Source organism: Micromys minutus (genome assembly GCF_963924665.1).
Source record: "Micromys minutus genome assembly, chromosome: 1".
NCBI lineage: Eukaryota > Metazoa > Chordata > Mammalia > Rodentia > Muridae > Micromys > Micromys minutus.
Genome location: NC_137969.1, coordinates 227,885,097 through 227,907,837, shown reverse-complemented (window position 1 = coordinate 227,907,837; position 22,741 = coordinate 227,885,097). Strand labels below are relative to the sequence as shown.

Below are 22,741 nucleotides of genomic sequence, written 5' to 3'. Positions count from 1 at the left end.
ACTAACACAGAGACCCACGACTAGGCAATGTGCCAAGGGAGAGACTCTCCCCTGAAGGTTCAGGAATATTTATAGAGGAGATGGTGGAAAGACTGTAAGAGCTGGACGTGGTAGATACGTGGTGTTTTAAGAAAACAGCATTTTCCAGACATAACAGGGAAGACATACATATAAACACAGAGGCCGTGATACCACGCATGAGGCCTGCGCAAGCTCAAGCCAGACAAAAGTCCCAGCATGAAGCGGGAGAGTGGGCAGGAAGTCCCACCTACAAGCCAAGAAGTTATTTGAAAATGATAGCTGCCGGGAGAAAGAAAATCAGTCTTCTTCAATAAACTGAATGGGCCAATCGGCTACACCCCAGGGCAGGCCCCACACTCAGAAGGGGGAAGATGGCCAGCACAGATAAGACTCCATGGGTTTTCAGCAGCTTCTTTCTTTTTCTCTTTTCCTTTTGAGACAGGGTGTCTCTGTGTGGCTCTGGATATTCTGGAATGTACTCTGTAGAACAGACTGGCCTCAAACTCAGAGCTGCACCTGCTTCTGCCTCCCAAGTGTGGGAATTAAAGGTGTGTAACTCTGCTGCCTGTCTTTTTCTTTTTTCTCTCTTCTGTAGAGAACATAAAATTGAGTGGGTAGAAAATGTAGGGGAGAATCTGGGAAGAGTTGGTGGATGGGAAATAATATTATAAAAGCACACTGTATAACATTCTCAAAAAATAAATAAAAAGGGAAACAGTTATTTAAAAAAAAAAAAAAAAAAAAAAAAAAAAACGAGCTGTGGGGCTGGAGAGATGGCTCAGCGGTTAAGAGCACTGACTGCTCTTCTAGAGGTCCTGAGTTCAATTCCCAGCAACCACATGGTGGCTCACAACCATCTGTAATGGGATCTGATGCCCTCTTCTGGTGTGTCTGAAGAAAGGGACAGTGTACTTACACATAAAATAAATAAAATCTTTAAAAAATGAGCTATGCAGGAGAGGTGCCAGGGTAAGGGGCGAGTAGGGGGCTTGGCATCTCCAGTTGTGACAGTCCTAGTACCTCTGTATACTCACCAGCTGAGTGCTCTGAATGTCATCCCTGTGGGTTTCTGTGGTCCCCTCATTAGGTGTACATGGATGATTAGTACACTGATTGTCAGTAATCTGCTCAGACCCCAGTGCCTTTTCCTCCCATGGAGATCAGAGGTCAGAGGTCAGAGGCTGCCGGTCCGGAGGAGACTGGAAACTCCAGCCTGATAATTGTGTGTTTGGTATCCCTGGCGACACTCCCAGTCTGAGGCTAGGCAGAAGCCTCTAGTCAGTGGCGATCTTATTAGTGCACAGAAGGACCCGCAGGGAATCAGAAAAGGGGGACTAAAGATCCTGCATTTCTTATTATACTTCTCACTACCATGGGGTCAGTGTACTCATCTGTCCCTTGCTAAGGTGTTCAACACTTTTGCCCATTTAAAGATTGTTGGATTTGGATATTTACAGAGTAAGCACCTTTCTCTCTCTCTCTCTCTCTCTCTCTCTCTCTCTCTCTCTCTCACACACACACACACACACACACACACACACACACACACACACACAGAGTTAGGGGGAGGGAAGGAGAGAGAAAGAGGGAAAGAAGAAATGCTTTCACTCAATCTCTGATTTGTATTTTTGTTGCCTTAACAGCCTCTTGCAACAAGCAGAGGGTTAAATATCTTTGTGAAATCCAATTTATCGCTTTGTCCTCTTAGGAATTGTGCTTTTGGCGGTGTACCTGGGAAATTACTGCCTACTAAATGGTACAGGTTTTCCCTAGAATTTATAATTTTAGATTTTATTTTGGTGCTATAATTTGTAGAGTGCCAAGGATGAACGAGTTTATTTTTGGGGATGTTTCTTTCAGTATAATATAAAAGTCTAGCCTTTCTTGAACTTTCTTTGTATTTTTATCAAGGGTTGCGTGTCCACACATCTGTGGGTCTCCCCCTGGATTCTACAGAGCTTTGCTCCATTGCTCTTTGCTGGTCTTTACTTGTTTATGTAGTTCCGCCATACACCTTAAGATGAGGTGGTGTTAAGCTGAGTGTGGTGTTGCACATTTTATAATCCCAGTACTTAGAGGCATATGCTTGCACATCTCTATAAGTATCAAGTTCTAGGTCAGCTGGGGCTACATAGTGAGATTCTATCTTCAAAAAACGATGTTATATTTTTCTAAATTTTCCCCTCAGAGTTATTTTTATTATTTATTTTATTATTTATTTATATTTTATAATTTATTTATTTTTTTCCCCTGGTCCTTTGCACACCTATGTGGATTTTACTGTCTCTTGATTTCTACAAATCTATAGTTACACCTGGGGAAATGGACAGTTTGCACTGTGGAGTCTTCTGAGCATTTCTTTCCACTTATTGCTTACGCTTATCATTGGCGATTGTAGTTGTTTCATAGAAAGTTTTCGGGCAGACTGAGGAACAATCTCTACAGCCCCTGAGAGTGTTAAAATATGGAATGAATTTTGAATTTTTAAAATGCCTATTGAGATCCTTTTTGTGTGTGTGTGTCTTGTCAATGATCACAAGTTGTGTTGATTGGTTTTGAACATCCCACTAATGTTGCATTCCTGGAATCAGTGTTCCTTTGTCATGATGTATTTCCTGGCTTCATGTCTAAGGTTTTGTTTGCATTTTCTCTCTGTCTGAAGAGATGCTGGCCTATAGCTGTTGTGTGATGCTGTGTCTTCGTTGTGTACCAAAGGATGCTTCATGTAAGGAGTTGGGGAAGATTTTTTTCCCCTTCAAATTTCTGGAAGACTTTATCTATAGAATTGGTATTATTTTCCATAAATGTCTTATAGCATTTACTAGTGAACCCACTTGGACCTGATAATTTCCTGGGCATGTTTTTGAACTATAAATTTAATCTCATAAGCAGACAAAGGCCTATTCAGGTTGTCAGTTTCATCTTGGGCAAGCTTTGTAGTTTGTTTATTTGAATAAGCGACATAAATAAGTTGTACATCATTGCTCATGGCCCTGTCGGATGGCTGAGCATATCAGAGCATGTGCTGCTGGGTCAAACAATCTATCCTGGGATTCTATCCTGGAATCCACATGGTGGAAGGAATGAAATAACTCCTGCAAGTTGTCTTCTGACCTCCATACATGAGCCATGCCACAACTATGCACACACACTTGTAGCAGTATTTTTGTATGGCAATTTTATTTCCCGTTTTACTTCTGACTAGAGGCTTTTTATTTTAATTAAAAAAAAAGCTTTTTGTAGAATTAACTCGGTCTTCCTTCTTTTCTCTCTCTTCCGTTTGTTTTTTAATTTCATAAAAATCTCTCCCATAACCCAGACTGGCTTTGAACTCACTATCTAGCCAAGGATAATCTTGTATTTCGGATCCTCCTGCCTTTACTTCCCAAGGGCTTGGATTATAGGCGTGCTCTTCCATGCCTGGATTTCTGCTTTACTGAGAACTGAATCCAGGGTTTCATGTACACCTGGCAAGCACTCTACCAAATGAACCACATCCCTAGTGCCCCCTTACTCTCCGTGAGTCTGGCCATGAACTCCAAAGCGTCTGGGCCTCTCCGTGCTGGGATTGGTGCTGGGGTTATAGTGAGCCACCACACCCATTTTAACAAGCCCTTTGCCTGTGTATTTTGTTGTTTAAGCAGGTCCCTGTAGAAGGACAACTGCTAAGCTACAGTGAATATACATTTTTACATTTTGGGATTCTTGGAAATGGGATTGGTAGGTCAAAGGAGAGGAGAGTTAGGGGATCTTGCTAGAGATACCAACTTCTTCATGATGTTGTACACTTCTGCATCTTATTTCAAGACTGATTCATGCCAGAGTGAGAAGAGATACTGAAGCAAAGACTGTGGTGCGGGGCACACTTGTCAGGGACATTGTAGAGGCGATTCATATTCCAGATAGTGGTGAGATGTGTGATGTTTCAGACTACATTGTTATTTTCTTTTTCTTTCTTCCTTTCTATTTTCCCTTTCTTCCTTTCTTCCTTTCTTTTATTGATAGCATCTCACTATGTAGCCTTGGCTGGCCTAGAACTTACTATGTAGAACAGGCTGGCCTGATTTGAATCCATAGGAGTCTACCTAACTCTGCCTCCCGAGTGCTGGAACTAAAGGCATGTGCTAACTACTATTTCTGGAATAACAGTGTTTTAAGCTCTTCCATTGAGTGTTCATAGTGGGACCTGGTGGATTTCTGCTTCTTCATATATCTCAGATGCTTTGTTACAATGTGTCTAAGTCATTGTGAGGCATGTTCCCTGAACAGTTAGAGTTGGCAGTGCTGATGGATGTGAAAGTCAAATGAATTCCACAGGAAGTGGACCAGTGGGCACGGGCAGAAGGACTGGGGCACTTTTCCTTATGGTCTTGGTGTTGGGTGCTGGTTTCCTCTAGGGTAGAACTTCGATCCTGCTGTTTCTGGGCAATGGGTGACCCACTGAGATTTGAGTAGGGTGAAGTGGGTAGATGCTATGCTATGAACTAGACATCATTAGGAGCTGAGCGATTAGGGCTGGTTACAAAGTCACCCTTAGCCTCCTGATTCAGCCCTTACATGTCTAGTAGAGCTTCTGTCCCAAAGGGAAAGCTTGGGGGATGTCAGCATCTATTGCTGTGCCCGATTTAAGGGTGATAGGGGTGAGGCTTGGAAACCCCTGGACCAGAAGAAGCAGGCCACATTTCCATGCTGAGAAAGCCAGGGTAGTCATGGCACAAGAGACACCAGGGTAGAATCTTAGTGCAGGAGGAGGATGCCCACAGTGATGTGAACTAAGTCCTGAAGTGCAGTGCCAGTTGCCCAAACTCTCATCATTTAGGGAAGGGTCAGGAATGAATGCTCCAATGAATGCCTTGGAAGTAGGGCAGATCTGAGCTAAGCTGAGCATGTGGGTGGGGCTAAGCTGAGCATGTGGGTGGGGCTAAGCTGAGCATGTGGGTGGGGCTAAGCTGAGCATGTGGGTGGGGCTCCAGGGACACAGCCCTGGTGTGCTTCAGAAACACTCTTGTCTACTCTTCAAGCCCTGACTGGGGCTTGTGCTCATCCCTCTGGCCCTATGAGGATGGTCCAAAAACGGATGTTTTCCAAGCAGACGTGTAGATAGAGCCCAGGCGATATGAGGAAGAGTTATCTGTGCAAAATTTCTTATTCAGGCATGTTCCTCACTATAACTGCCTTGGCATGAGTCTGATTCTAATTCAGAATTAATAGCTCAAGAACCACTCAGTGCCTAGTCTTGGTGCAGAATTTCCAATGCTTGTCATTATCTGTCTGTCATCAATGTGAAGGTCATTAATGACCCATTGTGGTGACACACAATGGGAGCAAGATGTGGAGGAGCTCTTTAGGTGGGACTGATAGCTCTGAGTAGAGCCTCGGGAGTGCATGTCCCATTTTGTCTGGCCTGGTGGGGCTGTGGACAGGTGATGAATGGCCAGCAGCATTTGGTTCCTTCATCTGTGGTCTCTGATCCTGTTACCTGGATTCAAATGGATATTCCTGTCTCCTTCCTATGCTCCCTCCTGTTCCTCTCTGGTTCTCTTGGCTTCTTAGATGATTCAACATGAGCGGGTTTATGGGACTGGGGGTCAGGATGGAGATGATTCCTGTTGACTGCTGGGAGAGAAGCTGGACAAATCGGCCAGCTTCTGGAAGGTGAAATTGGATTCAAAGTAAAGGCAGGTTGGCACAGGTGTTACCTAATAAAACATCCTGTGAATGTATGGGTTTTCTTTCCAGCACAGGGAAGATTGGGTTATGGCTACTCAATGCTCAGTCTTGGTGATGAATTCCCAACCCTTGTCATTATCTGTCTGTCACTAAGAAGACCATTAATGACCCATTGTGGTGACGTGGTCTTTACTTCCCACCTACAGGATACTGCGGAAGAACTTTCCCCTCTGCGGACTTGAACTTCCACCATTTGAATCTGACTGGAGCAAGAGGGTGTCTCTCAGTCCTTTTCTGCTGCACTTTCTTCTGTTTCTGTTCCATTTCTGTGTTGCTCTGTCTTCCCAGTCCTTCTTGGCTGAGACGGTCAGAGATATTCGAACTCACCTGCAAACGAGACCCACGTCCAAAGCGAGGTATTCGTGTGCAGTCTGCCGGCTGCTTAAACATCAGGCCCAACTGTGGCAGTTCTTCATGGAGCCAATTCTCCCAGCAAGCTTGCAAATTTCTGTATGACGGTGCCAGTCACCCTTGAACTTTCACACAGGCAGTGTGGGAACCGGAGCTGTAGTTCCAGGCAACAGTGTTGCCGTTTTACAGGGGTGTCTGTGACTTAGTGGGAACAGTAGCCGTGGCCTTGGTTGCCAGGGATCATTGGTTCCCATCGTGTCTCCTGCCTCCTACTTCCTCTTCTTTAAATCCACCCCTAACTCTAGGCTCAGTCCTCAAGGTTGGTTTCCCTGACAGTGGCTGTGGCTCCATCCTTTTCTTCCTCCTCCTCCCTGTCTTTCCCACACACAGGCCTTTGAGTTATGTGCCTCCTGTTCTCGTGAGATAAACAACACCAGTCTCACGGGGCCAGCTCTTTCCTCTATAACTGCCGCTTGCAGGGAGGGATGCGTTGGTCCTATAAAGGGGACCTGGTGTCTGTCAGCTTGTCAGGGAGCATGGGGAACCAGGGTTAAAGAGCCCTAGGGGAGTGCTTTGGGGCCCATTTACTGGTTGAGACAAGGCAGATTCAAAGCAAAATTAAAAGAGAACAACTTTCCTTCCTAGTGGCTGAAGAGTAGAGAAATGGCGTGGCCGAGGTTGTCACATGGCACAGGGTCCCAGACTCTTCTGTATCAACTAGTTTGTGATGTCATCAACGGCCACATGCCCAGTCTTCATAGCTGCAGAGTCTCCTCAAACATCAGCTCATTTCCACCATAGTTCCACCCCTCCCCCCGCAGGCATTTCTGGTGACCTGCTCTTACAGGGGGCAGGCTCTCACAGGGGTTGTGTGTTTTCTAACGCTCACGCATGTGAGGTTCTTCTGTGCACCTTAGAATGTAAAGCCAACCTGTCTTCTGGCTATACATCCCTACCATTGCCAACTTTAACTCCCCAGGAGAGTGGCTGAACAGCTGATGGCCTCGGTGCCACTAACCCGCAGGGCAGTGGATAGAGTGTAGGGAACATGTAGAACCTAGACACGTGTGGACATTTTCAAATTTTGGCTTCTTAAATCCTTTGAGAGTGCTGGTCAGGGTCACTTTCTTCTCATTTACCAGCCGTGGTTCAGGTTGGAAATTCCAGGGATCAGCAGGGCACAGGGCAGGAAGAGAACCCATTGTAGAGATGGCCACAGGGATGTTGGCCACTCTGGCTGGACCACCTTTCAGAGTCTTTTCTGGATGGCTTACCAAACAAGAACTTTTCTTTTCTTGTGGTTATGGGAATTGAACCTAGGGTCCCATAGGTACCAGGTAAGGTCTCTACCACTAAGCAATATCCCAGCCTTCTTGAATGGTTTGTGTCTGGGTGACTGAGTACCCTGGAGCCAGAACCAACAGGGCCAGTGGTTATTTCCTTCTTGTATTTCTGAGGCTTGTTTAATTCTGGCTGAGTTTATATGATGGCTTCTAGATGTACTTTGCCAAATATGGTGTGCTAAGTACAGAGAGACTAACGAGGGTGTGATTCCTGCCACCCTGGCGCTTTCCAAACCAGTGGGGGAGGCACTAAGATGCAGACAATTGATTATATTACCTTGGGGGAAATACAAGGGATGAGGATCTTACAGGAAAAGGCCATTAAACCAGTCTTGATACATCAGAAAACACAGGCAAGCAGATCGTAGATGTTATTCAGGCCTCCAGAGGGTCTCACTAGGCATTAAAACAACCTATAAAGTTCCTTTAAAAAGTTACATTTTCTTAAAGGCTTACTCCCTTCAGAGCAGAGGTCTGGTATGAATTTGGGGCTCTGAAAATTCTGAGTTTTCCAAGTATTTGCTGTTTCAGCTGATTACAGAGTCACTATCCCATAATGAGTGGTAACTCCTGGGGTTTGTTCTGTGATATAGAAGGGTGGACCAGTACCTGGATCCTTGCTAAGATCCCGGGGGACCTTCCACATAAGTAACTTGAATGTCTGGATAGGATCCAGAGTGCATGCATCTTTTCAGAAATGTCAGGACCAGAGATAACATCTTCCTCAAGTGGCTCACAGCAGAAACATGGAGCTATTTCTGGGGACGCTTTTTTTCAAGAGAGAGGTCACAGCTGCCCCCTTTCTCCACATCCAAGGAGCTCAAGGTTATTTATTTGATTCATTTAGACTTCTAGCCACCTGGCACAAGCTGATCCTTAGGCCTTCCAACTCCAACCTTAGTATTTCCTGAGAGTCAATAGGGGTAGAAATCTCCAATATATTACCATCCTGCAAACCACGGCAGCAGCTGTATCAGCAAAGTGAGACTTAGCATGCAAAGTTACATGAGAACTTTGGATCTTTTACCATTGGTGTGGTTGCCACCGTTTTGGACTCAACCCAGCAAATGAGCAACAATGACAAATGAGCTTATGGAAACTGTGGTGTTAGTGTATGTATGTATGTATGTATGTATGTATGTATGTATGTATGTATGTAAGTATGCATGTGTACAGATGTGCTTACTCATACATACATATGATACACATGGAAGTCGGAGATTAACTTGGGTATCTTTCTCATTCCTCTTCACCTTATTTTTTGAGACAGAGTTGCTCAGTGAACCTAGAATTTGATGTTTGGGCTTTACTGGCTGCCAGCAAGCCCCTGGGATCTGTCTGTCTTCCTCACTTCTCCCTAGCACTTAGGGTCAGAGACATGTGCCTTCTAGTGCTGGGCATTGAGCTCAGGTCCTCACATTAGTGTAGCCAGTGTTCTACACACTGAGAAACCTTCCCCCCTTCTGTCTTGTGTGCATGTGTGTGGTGTTTTATTTACACTTGTACATGCAGGGTGCTTGGCATAGCAGTGGAGCTGGTGCTGTTTGAAGACAAATGTAGACAGGAACTGCTTTTGGGATGCTTACCCATCCCAAGGACTACTAAACAAAAGTTCATCTCATGGAATTCTGGATTTCCTTGTGTGAGGCCTGACATGTGGGCCAGGAAGTCTAGGAACACAGAGCATGCATGTGGGTGTCCAGGGCAGGCCTTGCCTCTGTGAGCTGCCCAGGCCATCTTCCGGCCTCTGAATGGGCACTATAGGGATGTCTGGGTCTTTTGATGCTGTGTCTCTGAGATGCTTTTAGCTGAGGCTCTCTCTCAGGTAGGCTCACTGACTTCCGCTGTTCCTCTTTGAAGGGAGCCTGCCTAATCTGGCCCCGACAGAGGAACAGTCACTGTAGGGCCACTGCCTTACAAACCTGGTGGTAAGGTGGACTCTTGACAAGCCCGTTCCATGTCCCCAGCTCCTCAGGTATTTCCTGCAGACCAGATGGTATAAGCTTTGGCTCAGGCTGCTGGTTGTATGGGTATTTGTTGTAAGCTGCATCCCTGTTCCCAGGAATAATGACTCTGAGGCTTTATTATATAAATAAATGCTGAGGCCACTCGCTCTGGCTCGTTCTCTGACTAGTTCATATCCCGATATCCCATTTATTCCAATCTAAGGTCTGCTGTGTGACCGATTACCTCTGCCCTGCTCACATGTGTCTGGCCTCCTTCTTGTGCAGGGCAAAATCCTCCTGGGCTTGGCTCTATCCCAGAATCTTTTCTGCCTATTGGATGTCTCTTCTATTCTACCCTTTTGTATAGGCCACAGGGTTTTGTTTTTACTTATTTAATTTTTTTATTAAATTTTTTTATTGACAGGTGATGTATGCAGCACTCAGAAGATAGTTTACAGGGAGTGGCTCTGCCTGGCAATGGGCCTGCTGAAAAGTGTGATGGTGTAGGTCACCACAGATGTACCTTGGCTCTCCCGTGGCCTATTGGGGTGACACTGACAAGCTCCTTCACCTCTCTGTGCTCTAGTCGTCTCTCACTGTGGATTACAAAGTTGGGCAGAGGAAGCTGTGGTGCCCGTTCGGGTCTGTCGTCTTTTATCTTTACATTGTGTCTGTCCACAGGCCTTGCCCCGGGCCAGCTGTACACGTACCCTGCCCGCTGCTGGCGCAAGAAGCGACGGTTGCACCCACCAGAGGACCCAAAGCTGCGACTGCTGGAAATAAAACCTGGTGAGTTCCCTGTGTCCACATAGTGAGTTTCTTGGCCCAAGGCAGCTGCAGGTCCATCAGTAGAAGAGTGATTGTCAAGTATGTGCAAGGTCTTGACTTCAACCCCGATACTACAAGAAAAAGTAAAGCAAAAATAATAAAACAAGCAAAAAACCCTCAATAGGGTAAGGTTCTGGCAGAAGAAAGGTGCCCATGTGGCACACGTTTGTGTGTGCCCACTCTGTAAATATTTCCTGTTGACTTCCAAACTTCTCTGGGCTTTGGGTTCTGTGCCATCTCATTTCCACTGTCACCCTTGAAAAACACAGCTAGCAGTAGCAGGGGCCAGGCCTCAGCAATATCCCTCTTTACCAGAGCCCAATACAAAGCTTGGTTCAGGTCCTCCCTTACTTGTGGCATCAACAAAGACACATTGACCCAGGTATGCTTTCTCTAAGAATCAGGAGTCCTTTGGGGACTACCTCACACACACCCATATCACTGTTTGGGATGAAAAGGCTAGCTCATTTAATCTAGACCTTGCTTTGGGGTTGTGGGAGTCAGGCTGTGAAATGCATCCCCGGGGTGCAGGCTTCTTTACCTTGGCTCATCTGTAACTTCAGACACTTGGCTCTCTATCTTCACATCTATGTCTCGCCACACACCCCTGCTCAGTTGTTGGATCCTTATTTCTCAAGGAACCTCTTAATGTTCTATGGTTTCTTCTGCTTTCGACCCCACCCAGTGAATGGGTAAAAGAGACCCGTGGGATGTCAAATGAGTGACTGGCTTTTTAGCCACAGAACTGTCCTCAGTGTGTTCAGGGCTAGAGGCTAGCACAAGTTCTGTCATCCCAGCAAGCACCAGTCCAGGGCTGATGGGGACTCTGGTGGTTCTGTTCTGTGCTTGTATTTTCTGTTTGAATTACAGTGTGTGGTTTGGCACTTTTCCATGTCTAGTTTGTTCTAGCCACACTTCAGGTACCTAATAGACATGTGGCTAATGAATGGGTATCAGTCAGTGTGGCTCTAGGACCACACAGAAGATTTGACCCCCAAGCAGCGACAGCAGCAGTAGTGGCGGCATCTGGAGTCAACATGGGCTTGAGGCCAGCTGGGTAATGTAGTGAGTTCTAGGTCAGTCTGCGCTCGCTATATGGGAGCCTTTCTAAACAAACAAACAAACCCAAACCAACAACAAAAATGAAAAAAAATGCATTTGGTGCATGGAACACACCTATAATTTCAACACTCTGGGGGCAGTCAGGTGGATCTCGGTGAGTTCGAGGCCAACCTGATCCACATAGCAAGTTCTAGGACAGCCAGGGTTACACAGTGAAAGAAAAGGCACAATAGTCTGTGGATTTCATTAGAATCAAATGCTTCTAGCATAAAAGACCAGAAGGCATCATTAACCCCAGCTCCCTACTTTATCAAAGTCCAGCCAGGTTAAGAAATTTGTTTAAAATCACACAGGAATTCTTATGAACCCTGCCTGGAATCCAAATTTATTGAGTTCCTATTCAGAAATGTTTTCTGCTGCTACATGCTGCAGATAGGTCTCTTTAGACATTTACTTTATGATTATAAAATTAATATATGTATTGAATATTCAATTCCTTCAGTTGTAATGTTACAAGCTCAAACCTAATTAGCCCATACCAAACATGGGACATGATAAATACACAGAACAGTAAATCCAGGGTGCCCAGAACTGTCATGAGGGGCTAGATGTATTGCGGGGTGTGCAACGTGCTCTTTTAATGGAGAGGTCCCAGACTCAGCATCTAGCAGGAGGGTCCCTTCCCCAGCTGGGGCAGAGAAGCCCTAGGGAGGACTGAATAGCTGGCTGGGTTCATGTCTGCCCCACAAATTCTTGTCATCCAGGGGCCTGAGTCACCACGTTCCCCAGCAGTGGCTTCTGATTAGCATAGTGCTTGACACAGCCCTTTCCAGAGCTTTTCCCCACTCAGCAGACACCTGCTCCTACCTGGGGCTGGGGCTTAGGGAGGGGATGGAAGGGAGCAGTGTTTTAAGCTTACTTCATAGGTGAGAACAGTCAGCCTGTGGATACAGTCAGGGGTGTCCAAGGAGCCCTGGACCACTGCTCATGGGACTGAGGCAAAAGTGATTTTGAGAGTTCCATCTGTCTGTCTGTAGACATTCGCATTAGGTATCCTGGCCTCCCAGCATCTGCTTCCTGTCAGGGCTGAGTAGGAGCAGTTGTGTTTATAGGTGCTGGAGATCTGCCTCCATCCTTGGCCCACCATGACAGTTGAGAGAGAAGGCAGGGCTGGTGGGTTTTGGTAACAGTTCCCTCCAACACATGTGGCTATGTCTGAGACTCCAGCAAAGACTTCCAGAGTCTCTGCTTCAATCATGAAGCAGAAGTGCCCGTACCAATTTCAGGGAGAAAGGCTCAGACCAAAGATACTCAGGGCTGTAGAGCAGAATCTTTTGTGGAGAGAGCAGTCATGGCTCTGTGAGTGTGGACTCTTACCGATGTCCTTGTCCCCAGTGACTGCAGCTGCAATGTCTTGGGAGGCCTGTTCTTCCAGTCAGGGCTCAGGTGCTGAGACACTGTAAACAGCAGAGGTTGGGGATGAGGAACTTTAGAGCCATACATGCTTCTCAGAGATACTTGGTCCTGCTTTTGAAAGTCAGATCTACTATGAAACCCGTGAAACCTGACCCCCAAACCCCCAAGCTTTTGGCCAAGTGCCAGTTATTGGCCAGCCTTTTCTGAGTCTGTACTGCCTGGTGCTCAGAATATCTCTGCAAGTGGCAAGAAAAGATACCTAGGAGTAGCCTTGGCCCTGGAACCAGCCAGGATGAAATGCCATCAAAGTAGCATGCCATCATCTTCCTGGAGACAATACAGGATGGAATTTGGATGTGTGTGTGTGTGTGTGTGTGTGTGTGTGTGCGCGTGCACATGTGAGTCTGTGTTTGTGTGGCTGTTTAACTATACAGAAGCCAGAGGTCAATCTCGAGCACCAATCCTCAGGAACCATTCCCCTTGTTTTATAAGACACGGTCTCCCTTGGCCTTGAGCTTGCTAATTCAGCTGGTCTGTCTGCCTAGTGAGCCCAGGAATTCTTTCTCTGCCTTGTCAGTGTTGGGATGACATGGACATAAAATTGGGCCTAGCTTTTAGAGTTTATTGATTTTTAAGTATATATTCTGGGGGATTGAACCCAAGACCTCATGCTTGCATGCAAGCACTTTAATGACTGAGCCATCTCCCCATTCTAACGTAGTGAAAGTTTCAAGAATATACCTTCAACACGGGCCTCAGTGAGCACACAGGCACCTTTGAGTGAAAGTAGTAGTGACACTGTCTCTGGCTGGATTTCCACAAAAGGATGTCAGTTCCGGTGAGTAGGGGAATGCAGCCCCTCTCCAGTGCCCTCGTGGGGGTGGTGGTGCAGCCTGCTTACTTCCTAGTGTCTCTGCCTTCATAATTTATAAAATGCAATTTCTACTTAACGGACCTCTTCTCTTTTCTGGGAGTATGTCCTCTCTAAATGGATTTGGACAATATTTTTAAATGGTAATTTCTTAATTTTATTCCATTTGATTTGGGCTCTAAGAGAGCTCAGAGTTTTGACTGATACCACTGAGTGTGATTCAAAGGAGAACCACTGATGGAGTTTCTGGAGAACATGCTAGAAATTTATATTAGGTCTGCTCAGTATGTGTGTATGTATGTGTATAAGTGTGTATATGTGTACATATATGTGTGCATGTGTATGTATACGTGTAAGTGTGTGTATGTAAGTTTATATGTGTGAGCATGAATGTGTATAAATGAGTGTATATGTGTACTGGCTGGTTGTGTGTCAACTTGACACAAGCTGGAGTTATCACAGAGGGGAAATGCCTCCATGAGATCCAGCTATAAGGCATTTTCTCAACTAGTGATCAAGGGGGAGGGCCCAGTCCATTGTGGGCGGTGCCATCCCTGGGCTGGTAGACCTGGGTTCTATAAGAAAGCAGGCTGAGCAAGCCAGGGGAAGCAAGCCAGTAAGTGACATCCCTCCATGGCCTCTGCATCAGCTCCTGCTTCCTGACCTGCTTGAGTTCCAGTCCTGACTTCCTTTGGTGATAAACAGCATGTGGAAGTGTAAGCTGAATAAACCCCTTCCTTCCTGACTTGCTTCTTGGTCATGATGCTTGTGCAGGAATAAAAAACCTGACTAAGACAATGTGTGTAAGTATGCATATATATGTACATGTATGTGTGTGCACATGTGTGTGTCTGTGTGTGTGCATGCAGGAATGGGTCTGTATAGTGAGAGGTACGAGGAGGGATATGGTCCTTTCTGTCTATGACAGTGGAGGGTAGTCTAAAATAAAGTAGCCCCTTTAGTATTTCAAAAGTACTGGCTCAGAGCTGAGGAGATAACTCAGCTTGCCAGGCAAGCTCCTCTAACCTCTAACCAGGGAAGCAGAGGCAGGAGGGTTCATGAGCCTTGCGGCTCCATGTTAAATGAGATCCTGTCTCAGGAAGAGGGGGTAAGGTGGAGGTGGAGGGTCTGTAAGATGGCTCAGCATGTGACAGTACTTGTTGCCAAGCCTGATGCCCTGAGTTTGACCCCCTGAACCTACATAGTAGGAGAGGCCAGACTCCAACAGGTTGTCTTCTGATCTTTGCATGTGTGCATGTACAGAGACACACATAGACACACACACACACACACACACTCCAAAACAAAGAAAAAGTATGAAGGAGAGTAAATGAAGAAGAAAACCAACTTTGACCTCTGGCCTTTACATATTGCACACTTATGCATGTGCACTGACATATATGTGCACATGCACAAACATGTACACACCCACAAAACACAGAAATATCTATTGGACTAGATACTTTTTTTGCTAGCGCTATATCATGTATAGTGTCTTAGTTACTATTTTATTGCTGTGAAGAGACACTGTGACCAAGGCAATTCTTTCAAAAGAAGGCATTTAACTGCGGGCTTGCTTACAGTTTTAGAGGGTTAGTTCATGATCATTATCGTGTGAAATGGTCAGGCACAGCACTAGAGCAGTAGTTGAGAGCTTTACCTCCTGATTCATAGGCAACAGAGAGAGAGAGAGAGAGAGAGAGAGAGAGAGAGAGAGAGACTGGGCCTGGCATGGGGCCAGAGGTATACCTCTAATAAGGCCATACCTCCTCATCCTTTGCAAAAAGTTCCACTAACCAGGGACCAAGAATTTAAACATAGATAATGAGGGCCATCCTCACTCAAACTACCACACCACATAGTATAAGTAATTTAATTTTTAGATGCATAATATCTAAACTATAAGCATATTTAGTTATTGTGGCATTTCTCATATTCACAAAAAGCAAAGATTAGAAACTATTCTAGAGCCCTTTGATGAGGCATAGTTAGATGCACACTGCATTCATAAAATGGAATATTATTTTATTTATTATTTTAAAATTATGATGCATAGGCCAGTGAGGAGGCTTAGCAGGTAGGTAGTCACCAAAGAAGCCAGGTGACCTGAGTTTAATCCTTAGATCAAAGGTGTAAGGAGTAAACCAATTCCACAAAGTTGTCTTCTAACTCCCATGTGTGTGGCATGGCATATGTGCTCCCCCCACATGCACACACACACACACACACACACACACAGACACACACACATACACATGTTTGTATGCATCAATAATACAATTTTTAAAAAGTGACTCAAGAAAAACCAAAGATGTCTAAAACATATGGATAACTGGGAAAAATAAATTGTGTAACATCGTATATAATCTTCGGACAAAACTTTTTAAAAATCAATCATTTATCCATCCTGGACTGAATCCCTTTATATGTACAGAAACTAGAACAGTGAATTTATGTTGGAGACTACTCTCCACCTTTTTACACTTCTGGGGTGGGAGAAGGTACCCTGGTCTGTGTCTCTGCCTAGGGCTTGATTGCTCCATGTCACGAGTACCTTCCATATCAGATCTTCTAGAGACAGGCCTCTGTGAGCATTGTGCCCGCCTGCAGCTTGTCTGCCTCCTCTCCTTGAGCTCCCCGCAGATCCTTGGGGGCTAGTGCACAACAGCTCTTCCTGTGTCTGGACTGAGGTCAGTATGTTGTCAAGGAACTAGGTCCAGGAACAGGGAGGGAGGCTGTATTCAGCAGTCTAGAGATTCCCTGAAGGCGGTTCTGGCATGGCTCTCCTGCACTTCCAGAAGGACAGAGCTCATCTTCAGTGACGAGGCTCCCAGAGTGGGGACGAAAAGAGCCTCATCCTCCTGTGGCTGCTATTAAGTCCTTTGCTCCTGGCCAGAGTGATAGCCAGATGGAGGGGCTCCTTGGTCTTGTTGCTTTCATCGCACCTCTGTCACTGTGACTGTCATCCCTCTTCTATTTCTTGTTGGGAAGACACATGTGTGGTATGGGAAGAACTCTTTGAAGTCCCAGAATCCATATTATCTCTGGACGCTCTGTGTTTCTCAAGCCCCACCCCCAATTTACCATGAGTTAAGGTCCCACGGCTTCCCACCTGCCTGGTGTCTGAAGGACAGCTCACCCAACAGTTTCTCTTAGCTGACTTACAATTGAGAACAGTATTCTCTGTAGCTTGCACTTGGCCACAGAAATAGCACAAGGCATTTTGCCTCATAGAAATGTCACAATTCCTACAACGGGAAATCTGGGGCTAGTAAGGGGCCTTCTCCTGGTCACTCCTCCAAGAACAGAGCTCTATTCTTGAGAGGGAGGGTGTTAGCAGATGAGAAAGGTGTGAAGCGGGGGCAGGTAGTGGACAAAAGCTACTTCATTCAAAAAAGGAGACTTTAACCCTTCCATCCATCCATCCTTCCTTCCTTCCTTCCCTCTCTTCCTCTTCTTTCTTTCTTTCTTTTATTTATTTTTTTCAAGACAAGATCTCACTAGGAAGCCCTGGCTGTCCTGGAACTCAGTCTGTAGAATATGGCTGGACTCTAAATTGTACAAATCTATCTGCCTCGGTTTCCAGAGTGCTGCGACTAAAGCTGCTTTTTGGGGAGGGGCGGATTATTTCTTAATATCTCTCTGTATTAAATGCTCGACTAGTTGAGCATCTCTCAACTCCAGACCTTTGGTCCCTGTGGTCCTGGGAAGATACGAGATGTCTTCATTGTCGAGAATGGGAAACTGTGGTGCAGATTAGGAGTTAATTTCTCGAGGGGATCGATGGTGAAGCAGAGGGTCACTAAAGGGAAACAGGTCAGGACTGGCACTGTCGTCTCTAGGACCTGACACACACACTCATCCAGGTGCTTGAAAACAGAGGGCTTAAAAAAATCTGAATTTCTCCTGCTCCCTGCTCCCAGCTCCCAGCACCCCTGGCCTGAAACACTCAAGGCAACATTAGGGTCTTTGCCCTCATTGCTGAATCCCAAGGGTAATGGGAGGGAAGGCTGCCAGAAATGAGCTCTGGTTCCTTCTCTCATTCTCTTGTTTTGGGCAGCCTTTCAATGATTAGGGTTGAATGACCAGGATATACTTCCTTCCTTCCTCTGGCTGCTGGGGGAGCTGACAGGCGGGTGGGAAACCTGTAGGAGACTGTAGCTCAGGATGCCCCCAAACAGAGGAAGTCAGAAGCCAGCCAACAAACCAGGGACAAAGACCCTCAGAGGAGTGCCCCCAAGGTTCAGGAGGAGGTCTGAGCCTGCCCAGGGTGCTGTCCCTGCTGCACCAAACTGCCAGAACTCTACAGATGGGAGCAGGCTGTGGCCAACTTCCCCAGCGCTTGCAAATCCTGCATCTTAATTAGTTCCCTACTGTTTTTGTACATGGCCCACATTTTAATAGTCTCTAGGCTTCTTCCACCATTTGCTCTCTGATGCTTGATGTGATTTCTCTTCTCCCCAAGACAGTTCCCCCAGCTCCTCCAACACCCTCCTGTCCAGGAACAGCTTAAGGAACGCTGATGTGCCAAGCATGTAGGTTGAGATTGATAGGACTGTTGGCGGGCTCCTGTGCCCCCCCCAGGCCTCCCCCTCTGCCAGGCGGTCCTTAGATGGATGAGCTGGTGGGGTGGGCACAAGGGAGGGCAGTGGAGAAGAGACAAGTAAAGCCCTGAGCTAGGTGTGGGCCAGTGGCCAGCGTGACCTTCTGCCATGGATGCTGCTGTGTCCTTCCAAGGGAGAAGGACACTGGCTCCCACCCCATCTGTCAGTGTTTATCTGCCTCTGTGTGGGGGTTTCTGGGCTTGGTAAGGCCAGGAGAATGGATGCCTTCAAGTGCATCAGGGGAAATGACCTGTCATTTATCTCTTTCCTGCAGTGTCTCAGCCTGCAGCCATCCATCCTGGGTGCCTGCCCTAGCTGCCTCTCCTGTTCCTGGTGGCCCTGTGAGTGAGGTAGTCAGACAGGCCTCCAGCCTACTTCCTACTGCAACTGCCTGTGCCCCGGCACCTGCTCCCAAAGTCTCAGGTGGCAGAACTGGGGTCAATAGAATTTAGTTTTGTCATTGCTTGTGTTCCTGGCAAGGGACAAAGGTCCAGAGCCAGAGGTGGGCAGGGTAGCCACCCAAGCTTCATTTTGTAGATGGGCCAGAGGGTCCCATATTTAGAGCAGGGGCTCGAAGGCTGAGAATCACTTAAGTCTGCTCTTGCATACTCTCCTCCCACCTCTGTCTTCTCACTGACAGGTACAGGACAGGGACCCATCTTCTTCCTCACTGGCATCCCTAGAAGCCAGCACAAAGCCTGGCGCATGGGACATGGATGATAAATTTTGTTAAATGAAGCTGGCGGAACACACTGAGTTCTCATATGTCCTTTTTTCACAGATGAGGGAAGCTGGGAGAGGGAGAAGCCTTGACCCAGAGCTGGGCTTCCTGCCCCTGCTCTGTCATTGTCCTGGGCTTATAGTTAGTCATAGGTTATAGATCCCTTTCCTATTCTCGTGATCTGCTGAAGAAAGAAAACACTGGATAGATATCACAAGGCCTGGATCCAAGGTCAGGTCCCTCAATCACTGGCATTGGGAGCTTGGGGTGGCTACCTGGGAGATTAGACCCTGATTCTTCACATATGAAACATGGGTAGTGGTAGATTTTTAGGGCTGTTTTAAAGGCCATGTAGTGTGGAGGCAGTGTGAGAAGGCATAGAAATGTTGCCTCCTCAGACACTGTGCAGTGAGCTCAGGGGACCTTCACCAAGGCTGTGACACACTCCTCAGTATCCGTGAAGAGATTATCACAGACAGCTTGCTGCACTGCAGGGAAATTGTGTGCCGTCTGGTCTGGAGCCAGGAACACATTAAATCTCTGAGTTTCCCCACAAAGCCACATCCTAGCATCTTTGATGTTGAGGAGAGTTCTTGGAACCAGGTTGTGGGACCCACTGTCTGCGTTTACTGTCACGATTGTCCTGTGACATGCAGGGACATACAGCTGGGATGGGATATGCTAGGCAGGTCCACATGAGCAAGATGTCTGAAGCTCATCTCTTGCCCTTGGTGGAAGCTGCTCTTCTTCCTTTTGGAGAACCATTCCTCTGTGGACTTGCCCAGATAAGGATCTATACCTAGTATCGGGTATCTGTCCTCGACACAGATTTGCTACACATAGAAGCCCCCTTGTTTGGGGACCAGGACACTCACTCCTGCCCAGTGTACTCTGGGGTCTGACAAGGAGAATCCAAGCTCCCTGAGGACAGAGCTTTGCCCCTATTCTGCCAGCACAGGCTCTGTAAGTAGTGCAGAACCTCCTACGTGGTCTCCCCACTCTGTCTTTACCCTCCTTCAGGGCGATCCTGTTACTATAAAGGCATCACTCTGCCTCTCGCTGCTCAAAACCTCCTGTGGCTGACTGTAACACTCGGGCTGGAAGCTGGTATTCTTGCTGTCACCTACACAACTCTTCAATGTTCCCATAACTCTGAGCTGACCTCCTGTGAGCCTCCGACTCACGGTGTACGTTCCAGGCAAATGGCAGGTCCAGGGTGGACGCATTAATAGCCCCCTCGTACCTGTGTCATCTTGGCATGGCTATCGGAGCAGGCCCCTTCCCACTTCTCTTCCGGGCTCATGCTTTCCTGGCCATATTTAAAAGTACCTATTACCCTCTATCACCCCCACATGCCAGCTTCTCGGCCATGCACAGCCACTAGTACAGCCATTAGCTGTCAAATAAATAAACAAAGCTGGGTGCTTTCCATGGTGTGGCTGCTGTTTCTCCTCCAAAGCTGCAGGGGGCTCTACCCACCTTCAGCAGTGGGACAGGGCCCATCTCTATGCTTGGAGCTGTGTTCATGCTTTAACTCTTCTGTCCCTTTAACAGCTCCAGATTCTGCCTGGTTGCCCTCCCCCCCATCCGCCCGCCGGGCCATACCCATTCTTGGGAAAGTTCAGTAGCCTGAGAATGTTGGAAAGCAAGGAGTTTGGGTTGAGGTGCACAAGAGCAGGGTAGATGGAGAGCAAGAAGGAAGGGAGCCCGGCTCTGGACCATCTACTGGGCTCAGACCCATTATAGCTGCTCTTTCATTTGCTCTTTAGCAACAGTGCAGGGGTGGGGGGCTTTGTTCTCTCAGTTTTACAGACAGGCAATCAAAGCTGTGTGATTTAAGGTTAGCAGAACTGAGATTTTTATCCCCAAACATCCAGTTACCTCAGCCCCTTTGAACTACTTTTTACTTATTTACAGACAGGATCTCATGTCGTGCAGGCTGGTCTTGAACTTGCTGTGTAGCCAAGAATGGTCTTGAAATCCTGATCTTTGAGTGTGCACCACATCTGTTTTATACAGTGCTGGGTATGGGGGCCAGGGCTGCGTGTGTGCTAGCCAAGTGCTCCGCCAACTGAGCTATAACTTCAGGCCGTCACTGTTTTTAACATTTTTAAGCTTTATAAAGGTATACTTGAGTGTGTGCACTCAGTAAGACACATATAGATGTATCTATGCCTATGTATTTATCATACATATGTGTGTACTCACCGGTATATCTGTGAATATGTATGATGTTTCATGTATATGTGTATATGATGTATATGTGTATGTGTATATGTATAGATTCCCTCTACTATGGGAGTGTGTGAGGTTCTGGAGGTTGAGTGTAAGATCTTGGGCATGAGGCAAGTGCTCTAGCTGTGAGTTTCATGTCCATCCAACCTATGTTTGATATCTGTGGACAGTGTAAAATGATTAGGTAAGATGAATGAATGTGTTTAACACCTAACATGGCTGTGTGTGTGTGTGTGTGTGTGTGTGTGTGTGTGTGTTGAGAGCGCTCAGATGTACTCCTTCAGCAATTTTAAGTACAAGAACATATTGTTAATAACCAGTCACCATTCTGTGTCCTGGACCTCCAGAATGCATTCATCCCCGACCTTATGACCTCCTCACTGGGTCACACACACTAGGCCTATTTCTACCATAACGCTTCTCTCTGTCCTTCTTGGGATGCTGTACTTGTCCCGCAGGCTGGCCTAGTGATGATTTTCCTGTGATGTCATAGATGTTTCTTTGTGCCTAAAGTCTGTAGAAATGCTTCTTTGTAAAACTAACCTCAAATTCTAGAACTTACCTTAATGTGTCTATTTAGAGGAATGTGGGTAGGTTCAGCAGGGGCCAGCAGAGGGAATGACAATTCTTCTGTTGTGTGGTCAGCCCGGGGTTCTAATACAAGCTGTAATGGACTGAGAGCCACAGCCTGGGTGACAGGTCCTTAACATGAACGTCATTTATTTTGAGCTTTATGACCCAAACCAGGGAGTCAAATGCAGCTGAGAAAAGGCCTTCCTAGGGAACAAGAAATGGATACCTGCACCTGCCACCATTGTAGGAAGTCAGGTCTCTGGTATCTTTCCCCTTTCTCTACGAACCCGAGAGTCTGCTGGGATAAATGAAATCCCGACTCTTAAGCTTCTTGCTCCTTGCTGTAAGTTGATGTACAAATCCAAGGACATATGATGAGCTTAACTCCTCAAAATAATAAGCACACAGAAGAGAAAATGGCACATTTGTATTCTTAAAGAAAACCCAGAGACAGTTATTGAAAAAAACAACCATGACAACAAAACCCCTGAGCACTCATGGGCTAGCAGGAGATTTTTTTTTTCGCCATTGTCTGTGGGCTCCCCCCACCCCCTCCCTCAGTACCATGACTCTATCTCCAGGCCCCTGCGTCAGAGGGAGCCCATGATGGATGGACGGATGGATGCGCCTTGTCGGGGTGTTTCACCACAATTTCCCTTGGGGCAGCCTGTCTGTTGGCAGAGCCCAGCCTCCCGAAAGATGGTATCTCTTGCAAACTCGACAGCTAACAGACAGCTTCTCTCTTTGTATATTTCCCCAAAGAAGGCCTGTCTTAATCTGTTTTTTTTATATACAGCATATTTTATTATAATCCATATATGACTTGCAGGTTTCCAGCTCTCCATCCTTAGCCTAATAATGAAGGAGAAGAAGTCAGAGGCTCAGGGAGCCTGTGACATCCGAGGCGTTTGCATTTTTAAATGACCTGGGATTTAATTACTCACTCTGCTCCCCTGCCTGCATCCTGTTAATGAGCTCAGTGGCTCCAACAACCCAGTGGAAGCTTTTCTTTTGGTGCATTGGGTGGCAGGCTTAGGGCA

General features: G+C 46.6%; 1 protein-coding gene across 2 annotated transcripts in view; it reads left to right on the top strand.

Moving 5' to 3' along the window:
- Positions 1-22,741, top strand: part of DPF3 (double PHD fingers 3) — a gene marked incomplete at its 5' end in the record, with an annotated part of 270,133 nt that overhangs the window by 126,796 nt on the left and 120,596 nt on the right. For both annotated transcript variants that reach the window (XR_013975648.1, XM_080942426.1), the window contains one exon: positions 10,073-10,180. Coding sequence is in view for 1 of the 2 variants with exons in the window: in XM_080942426.1 (XP_080798552.1) it covers positions 10,073-10,180 (108 nt within the window). The remainder of the gene's footprint in view (positions 1-10,072; positions 10,181-22,741) is intronic.